The sequence below is a fragment of the Neomonachus schauinslandi genome, chromosome 13, assembly GCF_002201575.2.
Source record: "Neomonachus schauinslandi chromosome 13, ASM220157v2, whole genome shotgun sequence".
In the NCBI taxonomy this organism is placed as follows: Eukaryota; Metazoa; Chordata; class Mammalia; order Carnivora; family Phocidae; genus Neomonachus; species Neomonachus schauinslandi.
Genome location: NC_058415.1, coordinates 42496569 through 42523767, shown reverse-complemented (window position 1 = coordinate 42523767; position 27199 = coordinate 42496569). Strand labels below are relative to the sequence as shown.

At 34.6% G+C, this 27199-nt stretch overlaps 1 protein-coding gene across 2 annotated transcripts in view; it reads right to left on the bottom strand.

Moving 5' to 3' along the window:
* CNTLN (centlein) overlaps positions 1-27199 on the bottom strand; it is a 306857-nt gene that overhangs the window by 229972 nt on the left and 49686 nt on the right. For both annotated transcript variants that reach the window (XM_044920332.1, XM_044920333.1), the window contains exon 3: positions 1566-1650. In XM_044920332.1, the coding sequence (XP_044776267.1) occupies positions 1566-1650 (85 nt within the window). The remainder of the gene's footprint in view (positions 1-1565; positions 1651-27199) is intronic.

The following is a 27199-nucleotide window of genomic DNA, read 5'->3' as shown; positions in this document are numbered from 1 at the left end:
AAGGAAATTTAATATTTTATCCACGAGCTAAGTGATTCTGCTCAAAAAGGTAAATAATTAAATAGGGAAGAGGAAGTAGAAAAATAATTTAGCAAGAAAAGGGGAAATATATTGTCATTTTTAAGAGTCAACATTTTAAAAAATGGTATGCTATAGCTAGCTATCTAGATCTGGTAACCTGAGCATTTCCTAAAGCACTGCAAACTTAAAATCAAAGAATATCAAAGGGTGGCAAAATCCATTCTCCTCTATAGAATAGAGTTGTAACTGGATAGATTGCTCAGCCTAGATTTACATTTTCCCAAACTTCCTGAATCTTGCGGTGGCCAATATGGCTAGTTTTCCTCAATGAAGTATGAGTACAAATGGCATTTGCCACTTTTAAGTCACAAGGTTGTATCTATTAGGCAGCTTAGGCTCACTTAATTAATAGAGTAGGCACATAACATTATTTATCCATCTTAGGATTCATTTTGCTCTTTTTTGATATTCAGGTAGCAAATACAACTGTTTTTTTTCCCCCAGAGCAAACTGACTAAAATGTTATTTCTAAAATTTTATCACTATACTATCAATTATGGTATTTCCTATAAGGAAAACACAACATTGGAGAATGTATAAACTTCAAACTTATATGTCACATAGGAGTTTATATTCCATTTTAGAAAGTCATTATATGGATGTAGAGAACATAAAAATAAAATTGAATCTTTTCTAAATTAACTTCTACCTTAAGTCCTTTAGTAAAATAACTTTTAACAGTAACCAAACTTAGATCAAAGTTCTCCCAAAACTTTAATTGGCTAGGAAGGAAATAGATTAAAAGTCAAGGAGCAAAGTCTCCAAAAAGGGGCTCCATTTATGCCAGAAAAATTATAGGCAATTCAGCACATAATGAGCAATTGGGTACAAAACGAATTTAAATATTTTATCACAATATAGTTCATTATTGCAATAAATTTCTTTCTCCTTCATTTTTGAGATGTTTATACTTTGAAAATAGCTCTGGGAAGCGCTGATCACATGGATTGTTGCAGTGATAATATACTGATTATATAATTATATGTACTCTTGTTATATATATATATAATTGAATAATTTACTGATTGTACATAAAACATGGGATTGTATGAATCGAAAGTACAGGTTTTCAAGAGATCAAATAGAATCATCCCAGTTATTTGTTAATCTTTTTTATAAATGAAGCCGTCTGAAAATTTTACAAGTTTCAATGATAGTGCTAGTAATAAAATGATAACTGCTAATAATAAAAGATAAAATTCAATAAAACAATAAATAATTGCTAGATACTACTATAAAACCATAACACTATCTTAAGAGTTTTAAAGTATATATGGCATAGCCTATTAATTCAAAAAACAACAGGCTATAGGCAAAGTACAATAGTGAAGAATACTCTGACTATTGTAGTTTCAAAATAGTAATGATTTGATATAATGATCCTGATATTCTTAACATTGTTGCAAAAAAATTTTTAAATAATTGTAAAGATCTACTACCTAAAATAATATATTAATTTTTAGTATTTCCTGTACAACACCAACCTGTTCCAATTCTTGTATTTTAGCATCCTTGACTTGCAGGATTTCTAAAACTTTTCTGTCTTTAGCTTCAGATTTCTGTTTTTCTCTAGAAAGAAAAATATAGAGTTTATTAGTCAAAATTGGTAGCTAATCCTTTAAATTTTCACATCCTGAAAATGAGTATCACTTTATAAAATACAGAAAATTAAATTATCTGGGGTTGACAGCCCTTACAGAAGTAATCAGAAACCATATGGCAGGTGGCAACAACTTACAAACTACTGACAACTAAGACAACTTCATACCAAAACAACAGTTTAGTTTCCAGATTTAGATGCACGATAAAAAAAAAATACTTAAAACATGTTTAATATTGATTGCAATAACCACTATATCAATTTAAAATAATAAATAAGACAATGTTCTTTTTTGGTGTGTTTTTAAATTTTATTTTATTATGTTATGTTAATCATATGTTCTTAACATAAACATTTTATGCACACAATTAAGATTAAACTATCACTTTTGAAGTAAAAGATCAGAAAAGAGCTAGAGATTTCATAATAACCAACGTTTTTAAAAATGAAATAGAAATTTATTGGACATTTATTTCTATTTTTAAAAAACTTTAAAAATAGGTAAACAGTCTACAGCCATACCACCTGAATGCGCCCAATCTCGTCTAAAAATAGGTAAACAGAAATCTATACCTAAATCACTAATGAATCCAAAGTAGGTAAGGAAGAAGAAAGAACCCTCATTTGGGAAACAGTAAAATGAATGAAAGGGCCTTAGAAGGCACAAAAGAATTATCAGAATGAAGAGACACCAATCAGAAAAGCACATCACTGGTTCTAAGAGGTAAGTTCAGATGGTGTACTGCTACATTTTAAAAACTTAAGTTAGACTTTTCCAATAAGTTAGCATAGTAAGTTCACACTTTGAGGCTCTTCCCTGTTCTCTCAATTTATAATATTAATAGAAAATCATAATAGAAAAAAATTAAGGAGACACAGCCAAATCTCTAAGGATTACAAACTAAACAGAAATACAATGCTATAAACAAGGATGAAGCTGTTGTATACTGCCCAGATCTCAATGCAGGCTAAGGTGAAGAAGAGCTTGGTGCCTAGGGATAATTGGGAAAAAGTGTCCTGCTGAATATGTAGAAGGATAGCTACACTCACTGTTTGAAACCAGAGACTCTCCCCACCCTTGCCTGGAACTAAGGATTATATGAAAATTTAGAAAGGCAAATGTTTATAGACAGCATCCTAATCAAGCGCTGAGCCAAAACACTCCATAGCTCAGGTACTAAATACAACAAATCCTCTGTGTCACTGTTGGCTAAGAGCCCCAAGCTACCAATATTAAAACCTATTTCAGGATGGGGTGAGGGTGACAATTTAGTGGCAAGCACAAAATTTCTAGAGAAAAAAAAAAGGGCATTGGATAAGGAAGGGTGGTTGAGAAATGAAAAAGAGAACATTAACAGCAACCCTCTTATTCAAGATTTGACCAGAAATAAAAAATTCAAAACACAAGAAGAAAACACACATAACACATGCACACACTAACTCAATAATTCAAAGAAGCAATTACTCTAGACAAAATGAAAATAACAGAATACACTGAAGAAGACTTTAAAATAAATAAGGATCTTTTATGACCTAAAAGAATGACTAAAATTAAAAACAAAAACAATAAACAACAAGTAGATCTAAAAAATAATCTATTGAAAACCTTGAAAAGGTTTATAATCCCTGAATTAAAAAACAATTCAATGGGCTTAGCTCAAAACTAGATGTAAAAAGAGAATAAGTGAAATGGATGATAACAATGAGATATTCATCCAGAACACTACATAGAGAAATGAGATTAAAAATATGAAAACACAGTTAAGACATGTAGATTTCACTTGGAACTCCCAACATATGCCTAAAGAGTTCCAGAAGTAGATAATGGGATGAAAGATAAAGAAATATTTTTAGGAGGTAACTGCTGAGAATATTTTAGAATTAAATGGAATCCTCAGATTGAAAGAATACCTACTAGAGCAAATTCCTAAAAAACAAACACACCACATCTACATATTAATCCATCATTTACTCAATAAGCATTTGTATGACAGGCACAATCCTAGGGTCTAGGCAACTGTAGCAAACAAAACAAACCAAGTGCTGCCTTGATGGAATTAACGTTCTAGCTCACGGATTCTGAAAATAAATGATATTAAGTGAATACATAATATGTCAACTGGCTATAAGTATAATAACAATAAACGAGGGTAATGCAGAAAGGAATTTCTCATCTTGGAGAACTGGGAAGCAAAAGGAAGGTTGTTGCTATTTTATATAGGATAATTTAAAAATGAATGTCCTTGAAGATACTATGTAAGCAGAAACCTAAAGGAAGGAAGGAAAAGTCATAGAGATTTCAGGGAAGAGTTTTCCAGGCCTTGGGACCAGCAGCAAGTGCAAAGACACTGAGGCAAGAGCACAATCAGTGTATCCAAAGAACAGTAAAATAGTAGCGTCCATACAAGGGGAGAATGGTGGCTGAGGACAGAATGGTCACTGGAAATAAAGTAATATATGGCCTTTTATGACATATATTGGATCTGACTAAGTAAAATGGGAGGACAGAGGATAGTTTTGAGTAGAGAAGTAATACAAATTAATATTTCATGAGTGTCATGGGCTGAGGAGAGACTCTAGAAATCAAAAGTGTAAGCAGAGACAACAGTTAGGAGGCAACTAAAATACTTCGGGTGAGAACTAACTATGAACTGGACAAGATAGGTAATGTTGGTGGTAACTGAGAAAGTGATAAAATTCTTGATATTTTGTAGGTAGAGCTAACAGGATTTCTTAATGCAGTAGATAAGAGATATAAAAGAAAGAGAGAAGAATGTTTCCAAGGCTTTTGTCTGACTAACTGGAAGGATGGAGTAGACATTATCTGAGATCTAGACGAAGAGAGTGAGGAACATTAAATTTTGGGATTTGGACATGTTAAATTTGAGATGTCTAATCAACAACCAAGACATGGCTGGATAAACAAGTCTGGAATCAGTCAAGTAGTCAAGGTTGAAGATAAAACTTTAGGCATCATCCAAATATATTTAAGACCAAAGGGTAGGTGAGACACTTAAGGAGTGATTTTGGATAGAAAAATCTGAGGAATTGGGTCCTGAAGCACTCCCCATTTATAAGTTAGTAAGATAAGGGAAAAACAGCCAATGATACTATGAAGGGTAAACATTCATGCAAAAGCAGAATCAAGACAGAAAGTTAATTGAACAAGTATTTCTAGAAGAAAGGAATCAACCATGGCAAATGCTGCAAACATGCTAAAGAAGATAAAGACTGAACCTACTGGGATTTAGCGGTACTGAAGTCACTGGTGATTTTGACAAGAGCTGTTTTAGGAGAATGGTGGATATACAAGCCTAACTGGGGTGAGATCAAGAGAGAAAGGAAAAAATGGAGATAGTAAAGACTACTTTTCAGAGGAATTTTGCTGAAAAGAGCAGAGAAATGGAACAGTACTTTAAGGAAAATGTGAGATCAAAAGAGATTTTTCTCAAAAGATTGAAGATAAAACTGCATGTGAGTATGTTGACAGGAATGATCCAGGACAATTAGTGATACTGATGATGCAAGAGAGAGAAGGGAGAACTGCAGAGTGACATCCTTGGGTCCTTGAGTCTTTAGTGTACACAGTTTGTTTGGGCTTAGATGACAGCATAAACAGTTCTTCCAAAGAAATAAAAAGAGAAAATATGGATACAGATTCAGATATTTTGGTAGATGTGGTTATGGGAAGAAGTAAAAGCTCTCTTCTAAAAGCTTCTATTTACTCAGTGGTGTAAGAAGCAAGGGGATTGTCAAGAGTTTAGCTAAAGTTACTTCATGATTGCTGCCTTGGCATCCACTTGGTTTGGCCAAGCAGCCTGAAGTGACCTTAAATGAAGCTAGCTCGTGCAAGTGCCCCAGATAACAACCTGCAGAGTCACAAGTAAATTTTGGTTCTTGATAGGACTTCCCCAACAGCCCTTATTATCAATAGTGTCCCCTGCCTCCCAACACTTTCCCTTACACGTCCCTTATATAAGACCTCTCCCCCAAAGAGCCAACTAAAACCTGGCTCTTTTGGTTTGACCAATCCCACCTTAGCCTGGAAACCCCAAAGCACTCTACCCATGAACCCTCAGAAAAGCATGTGCCCCGGGTCCTGTCTATCCCCATACTGTGCCTTGACTTCCCATGTGGTCCCTTAAGGTATGCTGGATACTTCCTGCAGGACCTGTGAATAATAAACCTCTATTTCAGTTTCTCTTGTGGTCTGTTGTTGAACCATGGCTCAATATCCAGCACCCTGTGCTCCACTTAACAACATTAATTTAACAAATTCATAACAGTTATCCATCAACTGAAAGTGAGAAGGGGAAACAAAGTGTTAGAAGTTGACAAGAGAGTAAGCATCAAATAGTCTTCTAGAATACTTGGAAGGTAAGTGAGTCAGAAAAAAAAAAAAAAAAAGATATCTACTAGGCAGGGCTAAAGACCACAAAGTTTAGTGGTCATAAATTCACATATGACCAGACTTTGTGGTTCAGAATTTTTCTCTAGCCATGTTCAGCCCTCTGGTTATAAGTACATAGTACAAACATAATGTATTATGACTACTTTTTTTACTGTTTGTGCTTTATTCTGCTTCATTATTTTATTTTCTATTTACCAACTATTGATAGCACATTTAATGCATAATCACAGTCCATTGTCTTCAACTGGGCTCTCTTTATATTTGTGGTTCTTTTATTAGTAGTGAAATTAAACATACTTTCATCAATTGAAATGCTTTTTTTTTCCTAATTTTCCAGTGCCAGTGAATGTATTTGCCATTTTATATTTTTTGATTTATAAAACTATTTTTATATGTGACAAATATATGCCCTTTATCACTATATTGTACACCTGCAACTAACATAACACTGTATGTTAACTATTAATCCTGGAATTAAAAGAAAAAATATATATACCCTTTGCCTTTCATTTATCACAAAGATATACTCTCAAATTATCACTTGAGCTTTTAATTTGATATTATAAAATCATGAGTATTGCAAAACAGTACTACATCAATTCAAGGTATATGTATCTGGGGGAAAATGGCTTCAAATCCCAAAGGGAAGGGCATGATTGGGTTTACCCAAGGACAAAGACCCAGGATGTAACAGGCAAGACATTAATTACACTCAGAAATTCCCCCTGTAAGTTGCTTTCTGGATATGTGATGAGTCTAAATTTCCAGGAATTAGTTTAATTTACAGGGATAGAGTCTTTCTAATCCACTCTTTTATAATAAGCCTAAAATCCCCACAGGGTCAAAATACATTCTGGTGGTCCTTTTAAATGAGACAGGACAAAACTAGACTATATGCCACAAAACCCAAACAAAAGCATTACTACAGATTTCAAATGAACTTGGTACCAGGGTGGTTATTTACAATATGTATATAAATTCAGTCACAGTCTAACCCAGTGGTTCCTATACTACAGGTCATCAGAGAAGTAGCATTAGCATCACCTAGGAACTTGCTAGAGATGAACTATCTTCCACCCTCTCTAAGGGCAGAAAGTCTAGAGTAGGGCCCAGCAATCTGTGTTTAACCATAACAAGGTGCTATGTACTGAATGTTTCACATTCATATGTTGAAGCCCTAATCCCCAGTGTGCTGATTTTTGCGGTGGGGCCTTTGGGAAGTCATGAGGGTAGAGCCCTTATAACTAGGATTAGGGAATCTATAAAGAGACATGAGAAAGATGATCTCCCTCTTTATCATGTGAAAATATAGCAAGAAGGCAGCTGTCTGCAAGAGAGCTCTCACAAGGAATGGAATCAGCAGTCACCTTGATATTGGACTTCCTAACCCCCAGAAATGTGAGAAATAGATGTTTGGCTTTTTAACTGCCTAGTCTATGGTATTGTTATAACAGCCTGAACTAAGACACAAAGCCTCAAGTGATGCTGATACACACTAAAGTCTGAGTCACTGAAATAACAATAACTGATTAAGCTGAGTAATATAATACTGAAAATATAGGTCATAAATGAAATATAAACTTCAAGTCAAATATAAACTTCAAAAATAGACTTCAATGATGTATTTTAAACCAAAAAACCTCCAAAATTGATGATTATGTTATAGTTTTGAACTTGGGGAAAAAAAAAAAAAATCACAATTCAAAATCTATATAGAGATTTGTCCAGCAGCTCCTCCTGGTGGTATGTGATATGTAATATTTTCATAACAGGAAATTCTCCCAAGAGAAAACAGCACTACAATATGAATACAATATTTTTTATTTAAAATAATACACTGAAAAAAAGTTGTTTCAAGTTTAAAACATCACCAACCTATCCGGTCAATTCAATTCATATATACTCTATGTATTTATAAGACAATGAAAAGGTTCCTAAAAAAAAAAAAAGACACTGTCAAGAAGTTGATGATGATCAATGACTGAGACAAACTCCTGTTTAGCTAATTAGAACCACTGATGTGCAATAATGATGTGAGCTAAGAATATTTGCAGACTTCTTTAGGATGAAAAATGAAGTGAAGAGACGCTGTCAAATGTGTACAAGTTTAAAGCTCCAATCACTTTTCCCAAGAGTACTACCCATTTAAACATTTAACATTGCTGTACTTAGCCACACGAATTACCATGTTAACTTTTTGCCATTTTTCTAAACTCAAAAATCTGAGAAATTATTCTAAATCATTAAGAAACAAAATTTTACTGTGTTATAGACCATGCCATATATTATACACTATGACAGGATCATATTTTCTGGGTTTGAGCCCATTTTTAATGAGATGTCAAAAATGAAATATTAGTGCCTAAAAGAAACATTTAACTATAAATGAGGCAATGATATTGGTCTGATGTAGAAAACGAAGAAAATAAAAAAGCAAAACTTACTGACATTGATTATTCTTAATTAACAGATAGATAATAATAATGCACAAAATAAACCTAGTTGGACTAACGTTTTCTTTCATTTGAGCACAGAATCTATTAAAATGTAGATTTTATTATTAATGACTTTCCATTTAAATGCTTTCTCAATTTCTAGTAAACATTAAGATTCTAAAACAGTAAGACTGATAAAAATGGAAGTTTAGGGAAATGAGAATTATACCATTATCAAATTATCTATCCTTTTATTCAGGAAGTTTCATAACTATTTTTCTATTTTGAATATGCATAATAAATTACTAGAATAGCATCTACGAATAATATAGTAAGACAGCTTGAAAAAAAAGGGAAAAACTTAAAAGCTTAACACAAATATTTTTCAAATACATTTACTCCAGAGTAAAAACAGCTATTGAAAAAAACTCTAATATTCTTAATAAAAATACATTATTAAATCAATAGGCCCTAAAATCTCTGTTATAAAATATTTTAAAGGTCCAAGTATACTTAAGATATCTATTTTGCTTTAAGATCAAAACTTAATTTTTATTACATAATCCAGAATTTCTATGTATAATTTATACTTCAATACAAAAAAGATATTTAAACCATACATGAAAGGCAAAACTTGTGCGTGAAGATTCCACCTGACATGTGAAAACTGATAGATTTTTTTTTCTTGTTCAGTCAGGTAGGTCCACACTAGAATAAAGAATAGAATTAGGCTACAGCGTCTTAATCTGAATTTGTAAATTATGGTGTATTGATGAACTCCATAAAAAAAGAAGCAATAATTTACTATAATGTAACAACTTAGACTGAATATATTACCAAATAATATTTCTTTGTTTTAGATATCCTTATCCACTCAACATTTCTAAATATACAAAGTTGAAACTCAAAACATTTTGTTTTAGAGTTAGAAACTAAATGACTTTATTTGGTTACTGATTTTCCTGTTTCTTTTAACTACATGTGCAGATACTTCTGCATATACTCAACATTCATTATCTAAAACATCCAGAAAAGAGTTGGAAAAGATTGTGTATTTTATGTCTTTAATAACTGTGCAAATATTTTTCACTCAGAATCTAGAAGTCTTTTACAGTGTTCAAAAATATCAGCACTTCAGAACAGACTGTTTTAACATCTGCACATCACCAGGGTTGCCCCCAAGGATTTTTAAATGATGCCTGCCTGTGCTGAATAAAGTGCTAACTTGCACCTTGCATTTCAAACTGTGTCCTGAGCAGCCATCCAGTTGGTACAACACCAGCTGAATTCCCACAAGCCACTGTTCACTCAGGCTTGACTGCAATTATCATGTCAATATTTTGTGCTCCGATATGCAGATATGCACACATGCAAGCTGCATAATACTTCCTTCTCCATGGAATGTTGACTTATGTTCAATGTTCTGGGAATTTTTAATGAAACTAGAAATAAACTTACATCAAATAAAAACAATTACAATTATTTTGCCTTAAAAATTATATTTGTGTTACCTTCTGCCATCCATATAAAGGCTAAATTTTTAAAGTAACTATGCTTCAGTACAATTTCACAATTCTTTTTTTTTTTTAAAGATTTTATTTATTTATTTGAGAGAGAGAGAATGAGAGATAGAGAGCATGAGAGGGAGGAGGGTCAGAGGGAGAAGCAGACTCCCTGCCGAGCAGGGAGCCCGATGTGGGACTTGATCCCGGGACTCCAGGATCATGACCTGAGCCGAAGGCAGTCGCTTAACCGACTGAGCCACCCAGGCGCCCCAATTTCACAATTCTTTAATTGAAAGGTCTTCATAAAAGTTAAAAGACTATTTGTCAAGCTTCTTGCAAAAATAAGAGTTCAGATGTGTTTTTTCATTCTTTATTGTTCATTCTTTCACCTTGAACAGTAGAGTGGTTCCAATTAGACACCTTTCTATTAGTTCCTTTATCTTCCCATCCGTCCCTATCTCTGCCTAGGCATTCATGGCTATTGCACCAGGAAAAGTACTCAGCAAAAGGTATTTATGCCCTGTTTGGAGCTGCCTAGCAGCAAGGCTGCCAGATGGAAGAATCCTGGCAGCTACACTTCTGGGGTCTCCAACCAGCCATGCTACTTCCATGCTCCAAAATGCAACCCTTTTGCAGGCTGTGTTTGCTTAATACACATGGGACAGTGTACAACCATATAGCAGCTGTGCAACCCATGTGTTTAAGAGTGAAATGGAGCAGGAGGGAGGTTTTCCCAGTGGTGAGAGTATATAATATAACCTTATAAACAACAGCCTGCTTATTAAGCATCTAAACTTTAACTGTAAACATAAATATGAGATAATCTCTCATCCTCTATGAGGTTAAATCTTTAAGCACAAGTATTTCAAGAATACAGCATGCATATTCTAAATATACATGCAAAAATCGTCTTGCCTTTTTTATTCCTTTTTATGGTTCCCATTTTCTAGGACTGAGTTTTCATTTACAGACCAGAAAGAGAGAGAGAGAGAGAGAATACTAGAAATGGGAGAGTGAGTAAAAGAAAAAAGTATCAAAGAGCCCATCAAATAGTAAAAATAAATGGTAAAAAGAAAGCAAAACATACCTCTAAGACTGATACAAAGATTAAGTGTTTAGAAGTAAAAAACAAATAGGAAAATAAAGCAATTTCTGCAGAGGCTTCATTTGAAAATGTTATATACGAAAAAGTAAAAAATATTAACATTGGTAAACCCTGAACATCTTCAATTGGAGATTTAAATATTATTTCTGAATTTGAGTATTCAAGTTCAAGGACAAAACACATTATTTTAAGGATTAACAAACTGCAAATAAGCTTTAAAATTAAGGAACAACAATAACAGCAAAAAGGCTGCAAGTTTTCTTGGAAGCCTATTATTTAGAAAACATTAACTGACTTTTCTCAAGACGCTACAAAAACAAACTGAAAAAGAATGTAAACTATAACATGAGATGGTAATGATGATACACTTACAATGTGCTAGGCATTATTATAACTACTATACATGCATTAACTCAAAACAATTCTTCTTATTTTCATCTTACAAAAGAGAAAACTAAGGCATGTAGAGGTGACTATTTCTCTCAAGTCACACAACAAACCACGTGGCACAGCCAAGATTCTACACCACGTAAGCCCTGTCTCCATAGCCATGTTCTTAACCATTAATCATTAAAAATAACCTCTTTATAGATATTACAGTTCAGTATTAAGTAAGTTCCAATGAACAAATTTTTCCCTAACATCTTTAAAACTGTTAAATTTTGGATCTCAGATTTTTCCATCTATAAAGATATAACAATATTCACCTTTCTAGTTTAGATTCTCTTCTGGAATGTCAGAATTGCCTATAAAGGGTTTCAAAATGCAGATACCTCAGTCTCATCCTAAACCTTGACCAACAACAATCTCATAGAGTTCATGGGTGAATGATAGCTCACAAATCTTTAAATAAATTAATCTACAACTCAGTGAAGGAAATATTCATATAATTAAATCTTTGCTGTATAATTCCTCAATGATTAAAATTAAATATGACATTCCTCACATGTCCCCTGATCAAAATTTTGACTACCTGAGAGAACTGTTTAAGGATCAGTGCCATTTTTGAGTACCTGTTACTTGACAAGCTTTTTTTTTTTTTTTAAGATTTTATTTATTTATTTGACAGAGAGAGACACAGCGAGAGACAGAACACAAGCAGGGGGAGCAGGAGAGGGAGAAGCAGGCTTCCCGCTGAGCAAGGAGCCCGATGGGGGGCTCGATCCCAGGACCCCGGGATCACGACCTGAGCCGAAGGCAGTCGCTTAATGACTGAGCCACCCAGGCGCCCCTGGACAAGCATTTAATTAAATGCTTCTCTAATTCAACAAACTCTTTCTAAAATCCTTTTAACAAATGTGTTAACTAAGACCTAAAGAGTTTCAATAAGGAAGACAGAAATATTTGTGATTTAAACTCTGGTCTATGTGACTTCTAAGTCTGTGTTCCCAACCTGTTATGGACTGTATGTTTATACCCTTGCCCCAAATTCATATGCTGAAATCTAAACCTCAATGTGATGGTATTTGGAGGTGGGGAATTGGGAGGAATTGGGAGATAGAGACTTGGATCCCCTCATAAGGCAATGGAGACACCAGAGCACTCTCTTTCCCCTACCCGAGGGTGTAAGTTGGTGGCTCTCACTAGAACCTGACCATACTGGCACCCTGATCTCACGCTTCCTGCCTCCAGAACTAAGAGAAATAAATGTTTGATGTATAACCCACCCAGTTTATGGTATTTTGTTACAGGAGCCTGAGCTAAGAGCCCATCTTTACATAATGTCAGTTTTAAAATTCAATCTTAAATATGTCTCCAGAAGTTCTGATTTTATGTAACTTTGAAAGAGATCCTCACAGGTAAGAAATAACACTTTAATCATGGAAAATAGAATCTTTTAACAAATACTATACACAAAACAAACAATAAGTTGAGACAGAATAAATGCAAGGAAGAGACCTTGTTTCTTCAATGGGAGGGGGGATCAAGGAAGACATTTCTTAGTTAATGATTACAGTTTTTACCACAACCACCTTCATGAGAAGCACTATGTATTTCCTTCCCCTGACCTTCTCTCTTCTCACATAAGTAGAATCTTAAACACATTAGGCATTCAAAAAATAATCCTGAATTAAAAGTATTTATTAAATACCATCAGGTAAGCAAACTACACCGCAATCTATACAAACCTAGAATTTAAAAACATAAAAACATATAAAATTTTAAAGAAGATTTAAGACAATAAAAACATATCTAATAACTGAATGGTATTTTTTGCAGAGATGGGAGTATATCAAAAAAGGAAGAAACAAGAGTATTCATTAAGAAGTAAATATACAAGTAAAATGTCATATTGCTGGCCAGCTAAACCAAATGTCTTTCATTTCCAGCAATATTATAGTTCAAAATTATGCTTTAACCATAGTTATACTCTCCCCCAAATCATTAGTATGACCTGTCATTTCTTTCATTACACAGATCTAGCTGCCTGTGAACTACTTGCTAAAACCAATTCCTTGAACTCATCATGAACCATATGCCCATTTTAATCCTGAATTCATCATGACATAAATGGAATAAAATGTCACTAAGTAATATATTTATTTATTTTATTTCTTAAAGTTTTGAAGCATTATGCTTGGCTTCTTTTCTCTAATCCACTAATAAGACTTTACTAAGTGTAGGACCTTAAAATAAATTTAGATCACATTCACTTGGTTTCTTCTTTCTTTCTTTGTTAACATTCAGGTGAGAGATAATTCTCCCTTTGGGCAGTGGTTAAAAACAGGGGCTCTGAGGATAGCTGAGTGGCTCAGTCAGTTAAGCATCTGACTCAAATCAAATCAAATTCTTGATTTCAGCTCAGGTCATGATCTCGGGTCATGAGATTGAGCCCCATGTTGGGCTCTTGCTCAGCTGGGAGTCTACTTGAGATTCTCTCCCTCTGTCCCTCTCCACACTCATGCATGTGCATGCACTCTCTCTCTCTCTTCCGCTCTTTCTCATACACACAAATAAATAAATAAATCTTAAAAGAAAAAAACAAAACGGGGTTCTGGAAATATACATACTGCCACACATTAGTTCTGTGAGCTTGGGCAAATTATTTAACCTCTCTGTAGTTCATTTCCTTCATCTGTATAATAAGACTAATAATAAGGCCCATCTCATAGGACTATTGTAAGAATTCAGTCAATATATGGAAAGCACTAAGAACCATGTATGGCCCACAGTAAACACTTGACAGATGTAAGCTATTATCATCATGATTGTTTTATGATGTATTAAACTAAGAACACATGGAAGAGCAAATATATGCTTACAATAATATTACACAAAAATGTTTTCCATATAGTTCAGAATATACTTCCTTATAAAATACACCATTTTTAAACATTTATTTATTTAAGCAATCACTACACCCACTGTGGGCCTCGAACCCATGACCCTGAGATCAAAAGTATCATGCTCTTCCAACTGAGCCAGCCAGGTACCTTCAAAGTATATGATTTTTTTTTTTTTAATTTTTAAAGATTTTATTTATTTGTTTGACAGAGAGAGAGAACACAAGCAGGAGGAGTGGCAGGCAGAGGGAGAGGGAGAAGCAGGCTCTCTGCTGAGCGGGGAGCCTGACATGGGGCTTGATCTCAGGACCCTGGGATCATGACCTGAGCCAAAGGCCCACCCAGGCGCCCCCAAAGTATATGATTTTAAAAAATCATTTTGAGTCATAGTTCAGTTTAGAACTATAGGCAGATATCCTAAAGGATCGATCAGGAATATTCTAAGTCCATTACAATACAATAACTGATGCTATGAAGAACAATAATAGCACAGATAGTTTTGGTTATTTTCAGTTTTAATTCTTTTCCCTAATATATCCCCATAATAAAATTCATATTTTCTTTTTTTTACTCACTACACCTTGTACAGTAATGATATAGTACATTTTTATCCCATTTAATATCATGTTTAAATATTTTATTCATTCATTATTTCTCTTTGTATTACAGATTATTTATAAACAGTTACAAAACCAATTTATTCAATAATTTTTCTATGAAGCCTCTGCTGTAAATATTTTTCCATCAAGAAAATGTCAACTATATTATTCCTTTATTTTAGTATTACAAAATCAGTTCCTTAAGAAACCTTGCTAGTCAAAAATGATCAAAAAAGATTCTCTATCTCAACATAAAAAAATTAGTTAGGACACTAATCATGCCAGAATTCTATATGAAACAGTAATGAACATTAAAAGAGAACAAGTTAATTCTATTACCCAGAATATGTACCAAGGCTCCCAGGGGTGCTGTAACAAACAGACAGGGCATTGTGGGGTATTTTAAATGTCTGAGGGAAACACGGCAATACTTCACATCTGTTGGATACTGCACAGAATACTAGCTAGAAGTTCACGGTTTCAACATTAGATTGCACTACAGTTCTTTCATGACATCATATCTTTATGAGGTTGAGTTTTTGACCAGTTTATAAAGTTGAGTTTTTAAGAGCAAAAAACAATGTGAAAGAAGAAATAAGGGTAGCAGTGTCCAATCTGATTACAAGGTTGGAGAAATTGTCCAGTACCCAACAGTCTCACATCCTATAGCAAATAATTATGTTTATTAAAGAATAAAATTAAAATATAACTATTTCCTTTTAATTTGTATGTGTATTTTAATAGCCAATACAATGTTAGGGCATAAATACTTAATCAAGGTAACTCTTGGGTATTTCTTCAACTTGAAGTGCCATGAAAATATTACTGATATACTAAGGTACTATGAACTGAGAACAATGGGGAACCTATGAATTAATCTTTAAAGGAAAACACAAAAACAACAAGAAAACAGATCCATTATTTAAATGAGCAAAGATTATAAGGTATGGATAATTATTAATTACATCACTTAAAGTAACAGGTCTTTACTAAAAAGTCTCACAACTCCCTGGTAGAAGTCCTAATTGCTGTAATTACAGTTCTACTCAGTCGCACTTAACTTTAATCTCAGTTCATCCTATACCATGCTCTGTATTTCAGCAGGCTCATACATTTCAAGTCTTAAACTGAAGGAGTATAAGAAAATAACAACTCAGCTAATGACAAATAAGTTACATACTCTCCAGGTTAAACACAGATATTTTGGCAAAATTTTTAACCACTAAGAATTTCCAGGTACAAACATCATGACATTTATCAATCAACTTCATCATGAGAGGTCTATCTGAAACTCTGAATACAATAGCAACAAAATTTGTTTAATTTTTTATACCCGGTATTTTAGTGAAAATTTTAATATGCCATGTAAATAAAATTAAACTCACCAGACAAAAAAACTCCTTTGTTGGCATAATTTCGATTTAATATTAAATTACTCTACGTTCATCCTGACTTAGATATTTTAAATTGTCTGAAAGTTCTGGGTCATTTCTCAGCATATAAAGCTGAATTAACTTCTGCTTCTAGCCATAGAGAGGAACAGGGACCAGATATGCCCTGCTGCTTTAAACAACTTGAAGACTACACAAAATATATAAAACATTTTCAGACACTGGACACAGGTAGCAAAGGACTGTGATCCTTGAAGGGAAACTAATGAGGCAAACTGTATGGTTACTTTAGGTAACTATCAAAAGGCAGTTTCCAAGCCATAGTGAAAGAAGGGGAAACCCAAACAGAACTCAGTCTCATTAAGTGGAGCAGGCACACACTGCTCCACTTCAGGAAGTTCAGGAAATCAAAGAAAGATAGAATTTGAAAGGCAAAGTAATGGAGAATGGAGCTGCATATAGAGAGAATACCAGAGGGCTACTCTGTTTGAGTATTGATCTGTCCATGACTGAGAAGAAACTACTCCATGCAAAAGAGAGAACCATTGGAAAGCAATAGACTGGACAATTTCCAGAGGTCACAAGAGGCTAAAAATAGTTCGTGTTCCCATCAGTCAGAATGGAAAGACCTTGTAATATATACAGGGCATTAGGTAGAGTCCCCAAAAGCGTCGGGCTATAATAATGGGAATAAATTCACCCTAGTCAGGAAGAAAGATTACCCTGAACCTATACTAACAAAGTTTCAAAAACATCAGACTGATCCACAAATAACTGCATGCAAGAACAAAGTCCAATATTCTTTAAAGGAATATAAGAATCAAACACTGAAAATAAATTTACAATGTCGAGAATCCAGTAAAAAAATCACCAGCCATAGGAATGCAAACTGGTGCAGCTACTGTGAAAAACAGTATGGACGGTCCTCAAAAAATTAAAAACAGAACTACCCTAGGATCCAGTAATCACACTACTAGGTATTTACCCAAAAAATACAAAAACACTAATTCAAAAGGATATATGCACCCCTATATTTATTGCAGCATTATTTATAAGAGCCAAATTATGGAAGCAGCCTGTGTCTAAGTCTGTGTCTATTGATAGATGAATGGATAAAGAAGATGTGATGTATATATATATATACACATATACAATGTATATATACATTTATGGTGTATGTGTATATATACATGTGTGTGTGTGTATATATATATATATATATATATATATATATATATACATACAATGGAATATTATTCCAACATAAAAAAAGAATGAAATCTTGCCATTTGCAACAACATGGATGGAGCTAATGAGTATATATAATCTAAGCAAAAGAAGCCAGTCAGAGAAAGACAAATTCCATATGATTTCACTCATATGTGAAATTTAAGAAACAAAACAAACAAAGGGAAAACAAAAGAGAGACAAACTCAAAAAACCAGACTCTTACCTACAGAAAACAAATGGATGGTGACCAAAGGGGAGGTAGGTGGGGGGCTGGGTGAAATAGGTGAAGAGGATTAAGACTAGACTTATCTTGATGAGCAGGGAGTAGTATATGGACTTGTTGAATCACTATATTGTACACCTGAAACTAATATAACACTGTTTGCTAACTATACTGGAATTAAAATTTTTTAAAAATTACCAGGCATGCAAAAAAGTAGAAACATGATCCAAAATGTGGAGACATATCAATGACTCAGATAATGGGATAGGGAATTCAAGAGCTTTAAAATGGCCTTTCATAAATATTAAAGGAGCGCCTGGGTGGCTCAGTTGGTTAAGCATCCAACTCTTGATTTGGTTCAGGTCATGATCTCAGGATCATGAGATCTAGCCCAGGGCTGGCTCCCCACTCAGTGGGGAGTCGGCTTGAGATTCTCTCTCCCTCTGCCCCTCCCCTACCATGTGTGCTTTTTCTCTCTCTCTCTCTCTCTTTAAAATAATAAATAAATAAATCTTTAAAAAGTTAAAAAAATAAATACTAAAATATACTCAAAAGCGGTGCCTGGGTGGCTCAGTCAGTTGAGCATCCAACTCTTGGTTTCAGCTCAGGTCATGATCTCAGGGCCCAGTGATAGGCTCCACGCTCAGTGCCAAGTCTGCTTGAGAGTCTCTGCCTCTCCCTCTACCCCGCCCCCATTCATGCACACGCATGCACACACTCTCTTTCTCTCTCAAATAAATAAATAAATTCTTTTTTTTTTTTAAGATTTTATTTATTTATTTGACAGAGAGAGAGAAACAGCAAGAGAGGGAACAAAAGCAGGGGGAGTGGGAGAGGGAGAAGCAGGCTTCCCACGGAGCAGGGAGCCCAATGTGGGCGTCGATCCCAGGACCCTGGGACCATGACCTGAGCCAAAGGCAGACACTTAACGACTGAGCCACCCAGGTGCCCTAAATATATTCTTTAAAAAAATACTCAAGAATTTAAAGGAAAACAATATAATGGGGAGAAATGGAAGATTAAAAAAAACTAAGAGAACTTCTAGGTGTGAAAAAAATATAGTATCTGAAATGAAAAATACACTATAAGAGATTAATAGCAGATTGGACATTCCATATGAAGATATCATAAAACTTGAAATCAAAGAAATAGAAATTCTTAAAAACAGAGTTGAAGTATATTCTTACCATTGCCTAAGATCCTTTAGCTGAACTACTAAGTCTTATTTATGAGTATGAGAGTATTTTCCAAACAATACCATCTAAATGATATTGTGTTCATCTGAATAATTAACAATTCTCAGTAGTGAAAAGTCATTTAAAAGAAATCTCAAAAAAAAAAACACACTATGGGCTTTTCTAAAGACTATATATGCATTCAATGCAAACATAAAAGTAATAACTTTTAGAAATTAATAATCTTGGGGTGCCTGAGTAGTTCAGTCAGTTAAGCGTCTGCCTTCAGCTCAGGTCATGATCTCGGAGTCCTGGGATGGAGCCCTGCATTGGGCTCCCTGCTCAGTAGGGAGTCTGCGTCTCCCTTTCTCTCTCCCTCTGCCTCTCCCCCTGCTTATGCTCTCTCTCTCTCTCTCAAATAAATAAATCTTGAAGAAAAAAAAGAAAAAGCAAAGAAATTAATAATCTTTATTTTAACTTCTTCATGAAAATCTGCTCCATAATATATTCCCTTGTGGTAGAACACAATTACTCTAGAGAATCTCTCCATAAAAACACAAATAAGAAATCTATAGATGTGATAGTTGTCTTTTGCTCTCTTACAGCCCATCCACAAATGGGACTTCTGTATTTTAAAGAAATAATTTTTCAAAACTCCTTTTAAAAATCTAACAAATTCTTTATTTAAAAATGACATTAGGTGACATCAGCAAGATGGTAGAATAGATTTCAGCCCTCACCCACCAAGAGAAACACAGATTTTGACAACCACACAAGGGCGAGAGTATCTTTCTAAGAGGCCAGGAATCTAACAGAGCGGTCCCGGCACCCTGTTCAGCAAAAAATATCTGAGAATCAACACAGTGATGAGGATAAGAACAGTTTCACTTTACCAATGCCACTCCTCCCTCAAAGTGGCACAGCTCAGTGCCAAAAGAGACCTCCTCAGGCTATGATTTCTCCCAGGGCAGAAAGGAAGAGTATAGTGAATATCAGGTTTCCCCAGTCATGTGGGATACTGCCTAAGAAGCTCATTTCTTTCCCACCCCACACAAAACATTGAGGTGATCAGCATGGTTGAATAGTTTGGGGGCAATAGGAGTAGGGAAAATTGGTGAGACCTCATAATAACAAGGGTGTGGAACTCAACAAAGAGTCTTGACTTTGACAAATGACCTCATGGACTCTATAAAGAAGCCACCCATGAACCCTGTAGGAAGCATCACATATGGAATCCCCCAACTAGCCCATATGTGGGCTAATTAACCCACACAGCCAGTACTCTGTAAGTACCCAAACAGATGTCACACAAGCTTCTGTAGGTGTGCAGGAGCACACACAGCCAGGCAGCTCAACTCTGTTGGACGTAGACGAGGCATATAACCTTGAGCACTTCAAGACCCTGATTTAAGTAAAATAAAAAAGAGACTCTCAGCATCTGAGCTGGCTATGCAGGATCAAAAGAAAACATACAATTCTAACAACTACCCTCAAGGCAGAACAAGAGGATGCAGTGAAAATATCCACAGAAAATGTCTGAGAAACTCCCAAAATTCCTAACCAGGCTGACTAGGGAAGTTCTTTCTCTCCCAAAGTCTATCAATCATGACTGAAGGAGGTGATTGCTTCAAATATGAAGACAGCAATGTAAGACTTCAAGGAACATGAAAATGGAGGAAACATGACAAAACCAAAGGGATAAAAATTTTCAAGTAACCAACTACAAGGAAATAATTATCAATTAACTGCCTGCTAAGACTTTCAAAATAAATGTTTCAAAAAAGCTGGGCACACTATAAAAGAACACACATAGACAACTAAATAAGACCAAGAAAACAATACATAAAAAAAACCAAGAACTTCAACAAAAGAGATAGAATTCATAAAAAACAAATTCTGGAGCTGAAGAATACAATGAACAAAATGAAAAATGCAATAGTCAAGAGTAGACACAATCAAGCATAAAAAAGAATATGTGAATTGAAGACAAATAATTTCAAATATCCAGTTAGTGGGGGGGGGGAATAAAAAAAATGAAGAAAGCATATGAAATATATGGGATAGCATTTTAAATAATCACTGTATGCACTATGGAAGTCAAAGGAGAAAAGAGAGAAAAAAGGGTTAGAAAGCATATTTAAAGGAATAATGGTTGAAAACTTCCTAAATCACGAAGCTGTAAAAATTCCAATCAAAATCACACAGAGATACATTATAATAAAGTTCTCAAAAATCAAAGACAAATATAGAATTTTGAAAACACCAAAAGAAAAGCAACTCGTAACATACAGAAGAAACATTATAAAGGTTCTTAGTGGATTTTTCAGAACAAACTTTACAGGCCAGGAAAGAGTGAGATGCTATATTCAAAGTCCTAAAAGAGAAAAACTGCCAACCAAAAACACTATACCCAGCAAAGCTGTCCTTCAGAAATGAAGGAGAGATACATACCTTCTCAGAAAAACAAAAGCCAAGGAAATTCATCACCACTAGACCTACCTTATAAGAAATGCTAAAGGGACTTCTAGCTAAATGGAAACAACACTAACAAGAAAACACAAGAAATTATAAAACCAATTGGTAAAGGTAAGGATATACTCAAATTCAGAATACTTAATACTGGTGTTCTGAAATCACTTTGAATTGTAGTGTAAACTTTAAAAGACAAAAGTATTAAAAATAAATATAATAATTGATTAATCAATACAAAATATAAAAAGATACAAAGGATGACCTCAGTACAATATTGTGAGGGTAAGGGAAGTAAGAGAGTAAAGGTTTTTTCTGAGACTGAACTTAAGTTGTTATCAGCTTAAAATGAACTATTATAACTAGTTACATTTTCCATAAACTTCATGGTAATCACAAAGAAAAAACTTTCAGTAGATACACAAAAGACAGAAAAAAAAAATCAAAGCATATCACTTACAGAAAATCATTAAAAATCACAAAGTAAGACAGTGATAAAGGAAGAGAGGAACAAATAACAGCCATAAAAAAATTAATGAGATGGCAATAGTAAGGATTACCTTTCAATAATTACTTTAAATGTAAACAAATTGAATTCTACAAAAAACAGACACAGAGAGTCCAATGGTTTAAAAAACAACAAGAACAAGGTTCAACAATATGCTGCCATAAAGAGTCTCAATTTACCTTAAAGGACACCTATAGGGTGTAAGAGAAGAGAGAGAAAAAAGAGAAAAAAGAGTAGCTTTATATATATATATATATAATCCGCAAAATAGACTTTAAGTCAAAAGCGTCACAAGAGACAAATAAGGTCATTATATAATGATAAAGGGTTCAATTCATCAAGGAGATATAACAATTGTAAATATGTAGGCACTCAACGCTGGAGCACCTTAATATATGAAGCAAACAGTAACAGGACTGAAATGAGAAATATACAGTAATACAATAAAAATAGGTGATTTCACTAATGGAATTTCAACAATGGATAAAACATCCAGAAAGAAAATCAATAAGTTAACAATGGACTTCAGTAACACCAACTGGTTCTTCACATGGTCAGTGTTAGCACCACGTAGACCTAACTAAGGGACATATACACAACATGTCACACAAGATCAGCAAAGTATAAATATTTCCCAAGCCCATACAAAACATTCTCCAGGATAGATCATATGTTGCACCATAAAACAAGTTTTAACAAATTTAAGAAGACTGAAATCATACCAAGTATCTCTACCAACTATAATGACATGAAACTGAAAATCAGTAACAGAAGGAAATTGGGAAATTCACAAATATGAGAAAATTAACATACTCCTCAACAACCAACAGGTCAAAAAGAAATCAAAAGTAAATAGAGCACCTTGAGACAAATGAAAAAAAATCACAACATACTAAAACTTTGGGGAAGAAACAAGAGCAGTTCTGAAAGGGAGATACATAGCAATAAATACCTACATTAAGAAAAAAGATCTCAAACAACATAACTTTATACCTCAAGGAACTTGAAAAAGAACAAACTAATCCAAAAGGTAGCAGAAGGAAGGAAATAATAAAGATTAAGGCAGAAACAAATGAAACAAATGAAATAGAGACTCTAGAAAAAATAAAAGAAACTAAGAGTTGATTTATTGAAAAGATAAGCAAAATAGACAAACCTTCAGAAAGACTAACAAAAAAGAGAAAGACTCAAATGAATTTATAAATGAAATAGGACATATTACAAGAAATCCAGCACAAATATGAAGGACAGTAGGAGACTACTATAAAAATTAAATGCCAACAAAATGGATAACTTTTAGAAGAAAAGGATAAATTCCAGAAAAAGACAACTTAAGACTGAATCATGAAGAAATAGTAAATATGAAAAGACCTATAATGAGTAAGGAGATTGAATTGAATCAAAAATCTCCCAACAAAGAAAAGCCAAGGTCCTAATAGTTCACTGATGAATTCTACCACATTTAAAGAATTAACACCAACCATTCATAAACTCTTACAAAGAATTAAAGAAAAGGAAACACATCTAAACTCACCTTATGAATCCAGCATTACTCTGATATCAAAATAAGACAAGGAAACACAGATGCAAAAATCCTCAACAAAATACTAGCAAGCCAAATTTGTCAGCATATTAAAAGAATCATACAACAAGACCAAGAGATATTTGTCCTTGGGATGCAAGGATGGTTCAATATATGAAAATCAATAAATGTGAAACACCACATAAACAGAATGAAGGATAAAATTAATATAAAATCATCTCAATAAATGCAGGTAAAGCTTTAGACTAACAACATCTTTCATGATTAAAAAAAAAACACTCAGCAATTGTGTATAGAAGGAATATACCTCAACATAATAAAGGACATATATGATGAGCCCACAGCTAACATAATATTCAACAGTGAAAGATTGAAAACTTTCTATGATCAGTAACAAGAAAGTTAATACTTTCTTGGGACGCCTGGGTGGCTCATATGGTTAAGCATCTGCCTTCAGTTCAGGTCATGATCTCAGTGTCCTGGGATGGAGTCCCACATTGGGCTCCCCGCCCAGTGGGGAGCCTGCTTCTCCCTCTCCCTCTACCTGCTGCTCCCCCTGCTTACTCTATCTCTCTGACAAATAAATAAATAAAATCTTTTTAAAAAAATTATAAAAAAAAAGAAAGTTGTTACTTTCTTGTACTACTCCTATTCATCATAGTACTGGAGATCCTATGCAGAGCAATCAGGTAAGAAAAAAGAAATAAAAGGCATCCAAATTGGAAAGAAAGAAGTAATACTGTCTTTGTTTGCAGATGTTATGATCTCATATACAGAAATTCCAAGGACTCCACCAAAAAAAACCTAGCAGGACTAATCAATGAATTCAGTAAAATTGCAGGACACAAAATTATCAGACAGAAATCAGTTGTTTCTATACACCAGCAATGAAACAACTTAAAAGGAAATAAAACAATCCCATTCACAACAGCATCAAAAACAATAAAATACTTAGAAATTAATTTAAACTAGAAAGTAAAAGACCTATACACTCAAAACTACATGACTTTGATGAAAGAAACTGAAAAGGACAAACAAATGGAAAGATAGCCCGTGTTCCTGGACTAGAATAATTAATACTGTTAAAATGTCCATACTACCCAAAGTCATCTATAGATTCAAAACCCCTATCAAAATTCCAAAGTCATTTTTCACAGAAATAGAAAAGAAACAATACTAAAACTTGTATGAAACCACAAAAGACCTGCATTGATAAATCAATCCTGAGAAACAAAAAGAAGACAAGAGGCATCACACGTCCTAATTTCAAACTATACTACGAAACTATAATAATCAAATAGTAAAGAGCTAGCATAAAACTAGACACAACCGATGGTACATAATCAAGGGCTCAGAAATAAAACCAAACACATACAGCCAAGTAACATTTTAAAAGGGAGCCAAGATAAAATTAATAAGTCAGGAAACGACAGATGTTGGCAGGGATGCAGAGAAAGGGGAACCCCCCTACACTGTTGGTGGGAATGCAAGCTGGTGCAGCCACTCTGGAAAACAGTATGGAGGTTCTTCAAAAAGTTGAAAATAGAGCTACCACACGATCCAGCAATTGCACTACTGGGTATTTACCCCAAAGATACAAATGTAGGGATCCAAAGGGGGTACGTGCACCCTGATGTTTATAGCAGCAATGTCCACAATAGCCAAACTGTGGAAAGAGCCAAGATGTCCATCGACAGATGAATGGATAAAGAAGATGTGATATATATATACAATGGAATATTATGCAGCCATCAAAAAGAATGAAATCTTGCCATTTGCAACAAAGTGGATGGAACTGGAGGGTATTATGCTAGGCGAAATAAGTCAATCAGAGAAAGACATCTATCATATGATCTCACTGATATGAGGAATTCTTAATCTCAGGAAACAAACTGAGGGTTGCTGGAGTGGGGGTAGGAGGGATGGGGTGGCTGGGTGATAGACATTGGGGAGGGTATGTGCTACGGTGAGTGCTGTGAAGTGTGCAAGACTGTTGAATCACAGATCTGTACCTCTGAAGCAAATAATACATTATATGTTAAAAAAAAAAAGAAGAAGAAGATAGCAGGAGGGGAAGAATGAAGGGGAAATCGGAGGGGGAGATGAACCATGAGAGACGATGGACTCTGAAAAACAAACTGAGGGTTCTAGAGGGGAGGGGGGTGGGAGGATGGGTTAGCCTGGTGATGGGTATTAAAGAGGACAGATTCTGCATGGAGCACTGGGTGTTATATGCAAACAATGAATCATAGAACACTACATCAAAAACTAATGATGTAATGTATGGTGATTAACATAACATAATAAAAGGGAGCCAAGAATATTCAAGGGAGAAAGACATGTCTCTTTAATAAATGGTTTTGACAAAACTGGATAACCACAAGCAGAGTGAATTTGGCCCCCCTATCTTACACCACCTATAAAAATGAACTTGGGATAGCTTAAAGATTTAAAGAACTAAAACCATAAAATTCCTAAAAGAAAATGAAGAAGAAACTCCTTGACACTGATCTTGGCAACAATTTTTGGATATGGCACCAAAAGCATAAGCAAAAAAGCAAAAATCAGAAAGTAGGACTCCATCAAACTAGAAAGCTTATGCACAGGAAAAGAAACAATCAACAAAATGAAAAGGCAACCTCAAGAATGAAAGAATATTTCGTATCATATAACTAATAAAGGGTTAATATGCAAAATATATAACAAAGTCATACAACTCAATGCAATTAAAAAGTAGGAAGAGGGCCTAAATAGTTATTTTCCCAGAGAAGACATTAAATGGCCAATAGATACATGAAAAGGTGTTCAATCATTAATCCCTGGGGAAATGCAAATCAAAATCAAAACAAGGTGTCACCTCACACTTGTTAGAATGGCCATCATCAAAAAGACAAAGAGAACAACTATTGCGAAGGGTATGAAGAAAAGAGAAACCTTGTTTTTTTTGGTGGGGATGTAAACTGGTACAACCACTATGGAAAACAGTATGGAGTTTCCTCAAAAAATTAAAATAGAACTACTGTGTGGCATTTTTAAACTCAGGAATGTGGGGAAGATGGCAGAGCTCACGCTCACCTTGTCCCACAACACACTGAGGCAACAACTATATGTACTGCAACTAACTGAAAACAACCTGCAGACTGGTAGAACAGATCTTCCATAGCTCGTCAGAGAGAGAAGACTACATTGAAGAGGGTAGGAAGGGCAGAGACATGGTCAGGAACGAAAGGCCTAGTATGACTAACCACAAATGGGAAGGATATCACAAGCATGAAGAAATGAGGGGATCAGAACCTACACCAGGCATCCCCAGCCCTATGGACCTGCAATGGGAAGATGAGTCCCCATTGTGTCTGGCTTTGATAATCAATGGCGCTTAACTCCAGGAGCTTTAAAAATCAGCGGGGCTTACCTCTGGGAGAGCTGGAAGGCTATACGAAACCACAGCTCCACTATTAGAGAGCCAGCATCCTAAATAACTCAGCCTGAGACATGGCACAGAAGTAGCAGTTTGAAAAGCACCAGGGGCATAATAAAGGAGATTTAGTGACTAGTTTTAGGAGGTGTGCTGGAGGGGCAGGGATCTGCAGATTTCTTCAGGAACAAAGGGCTGGTGGGTGCCATTTTTTCTTGCCCTCCC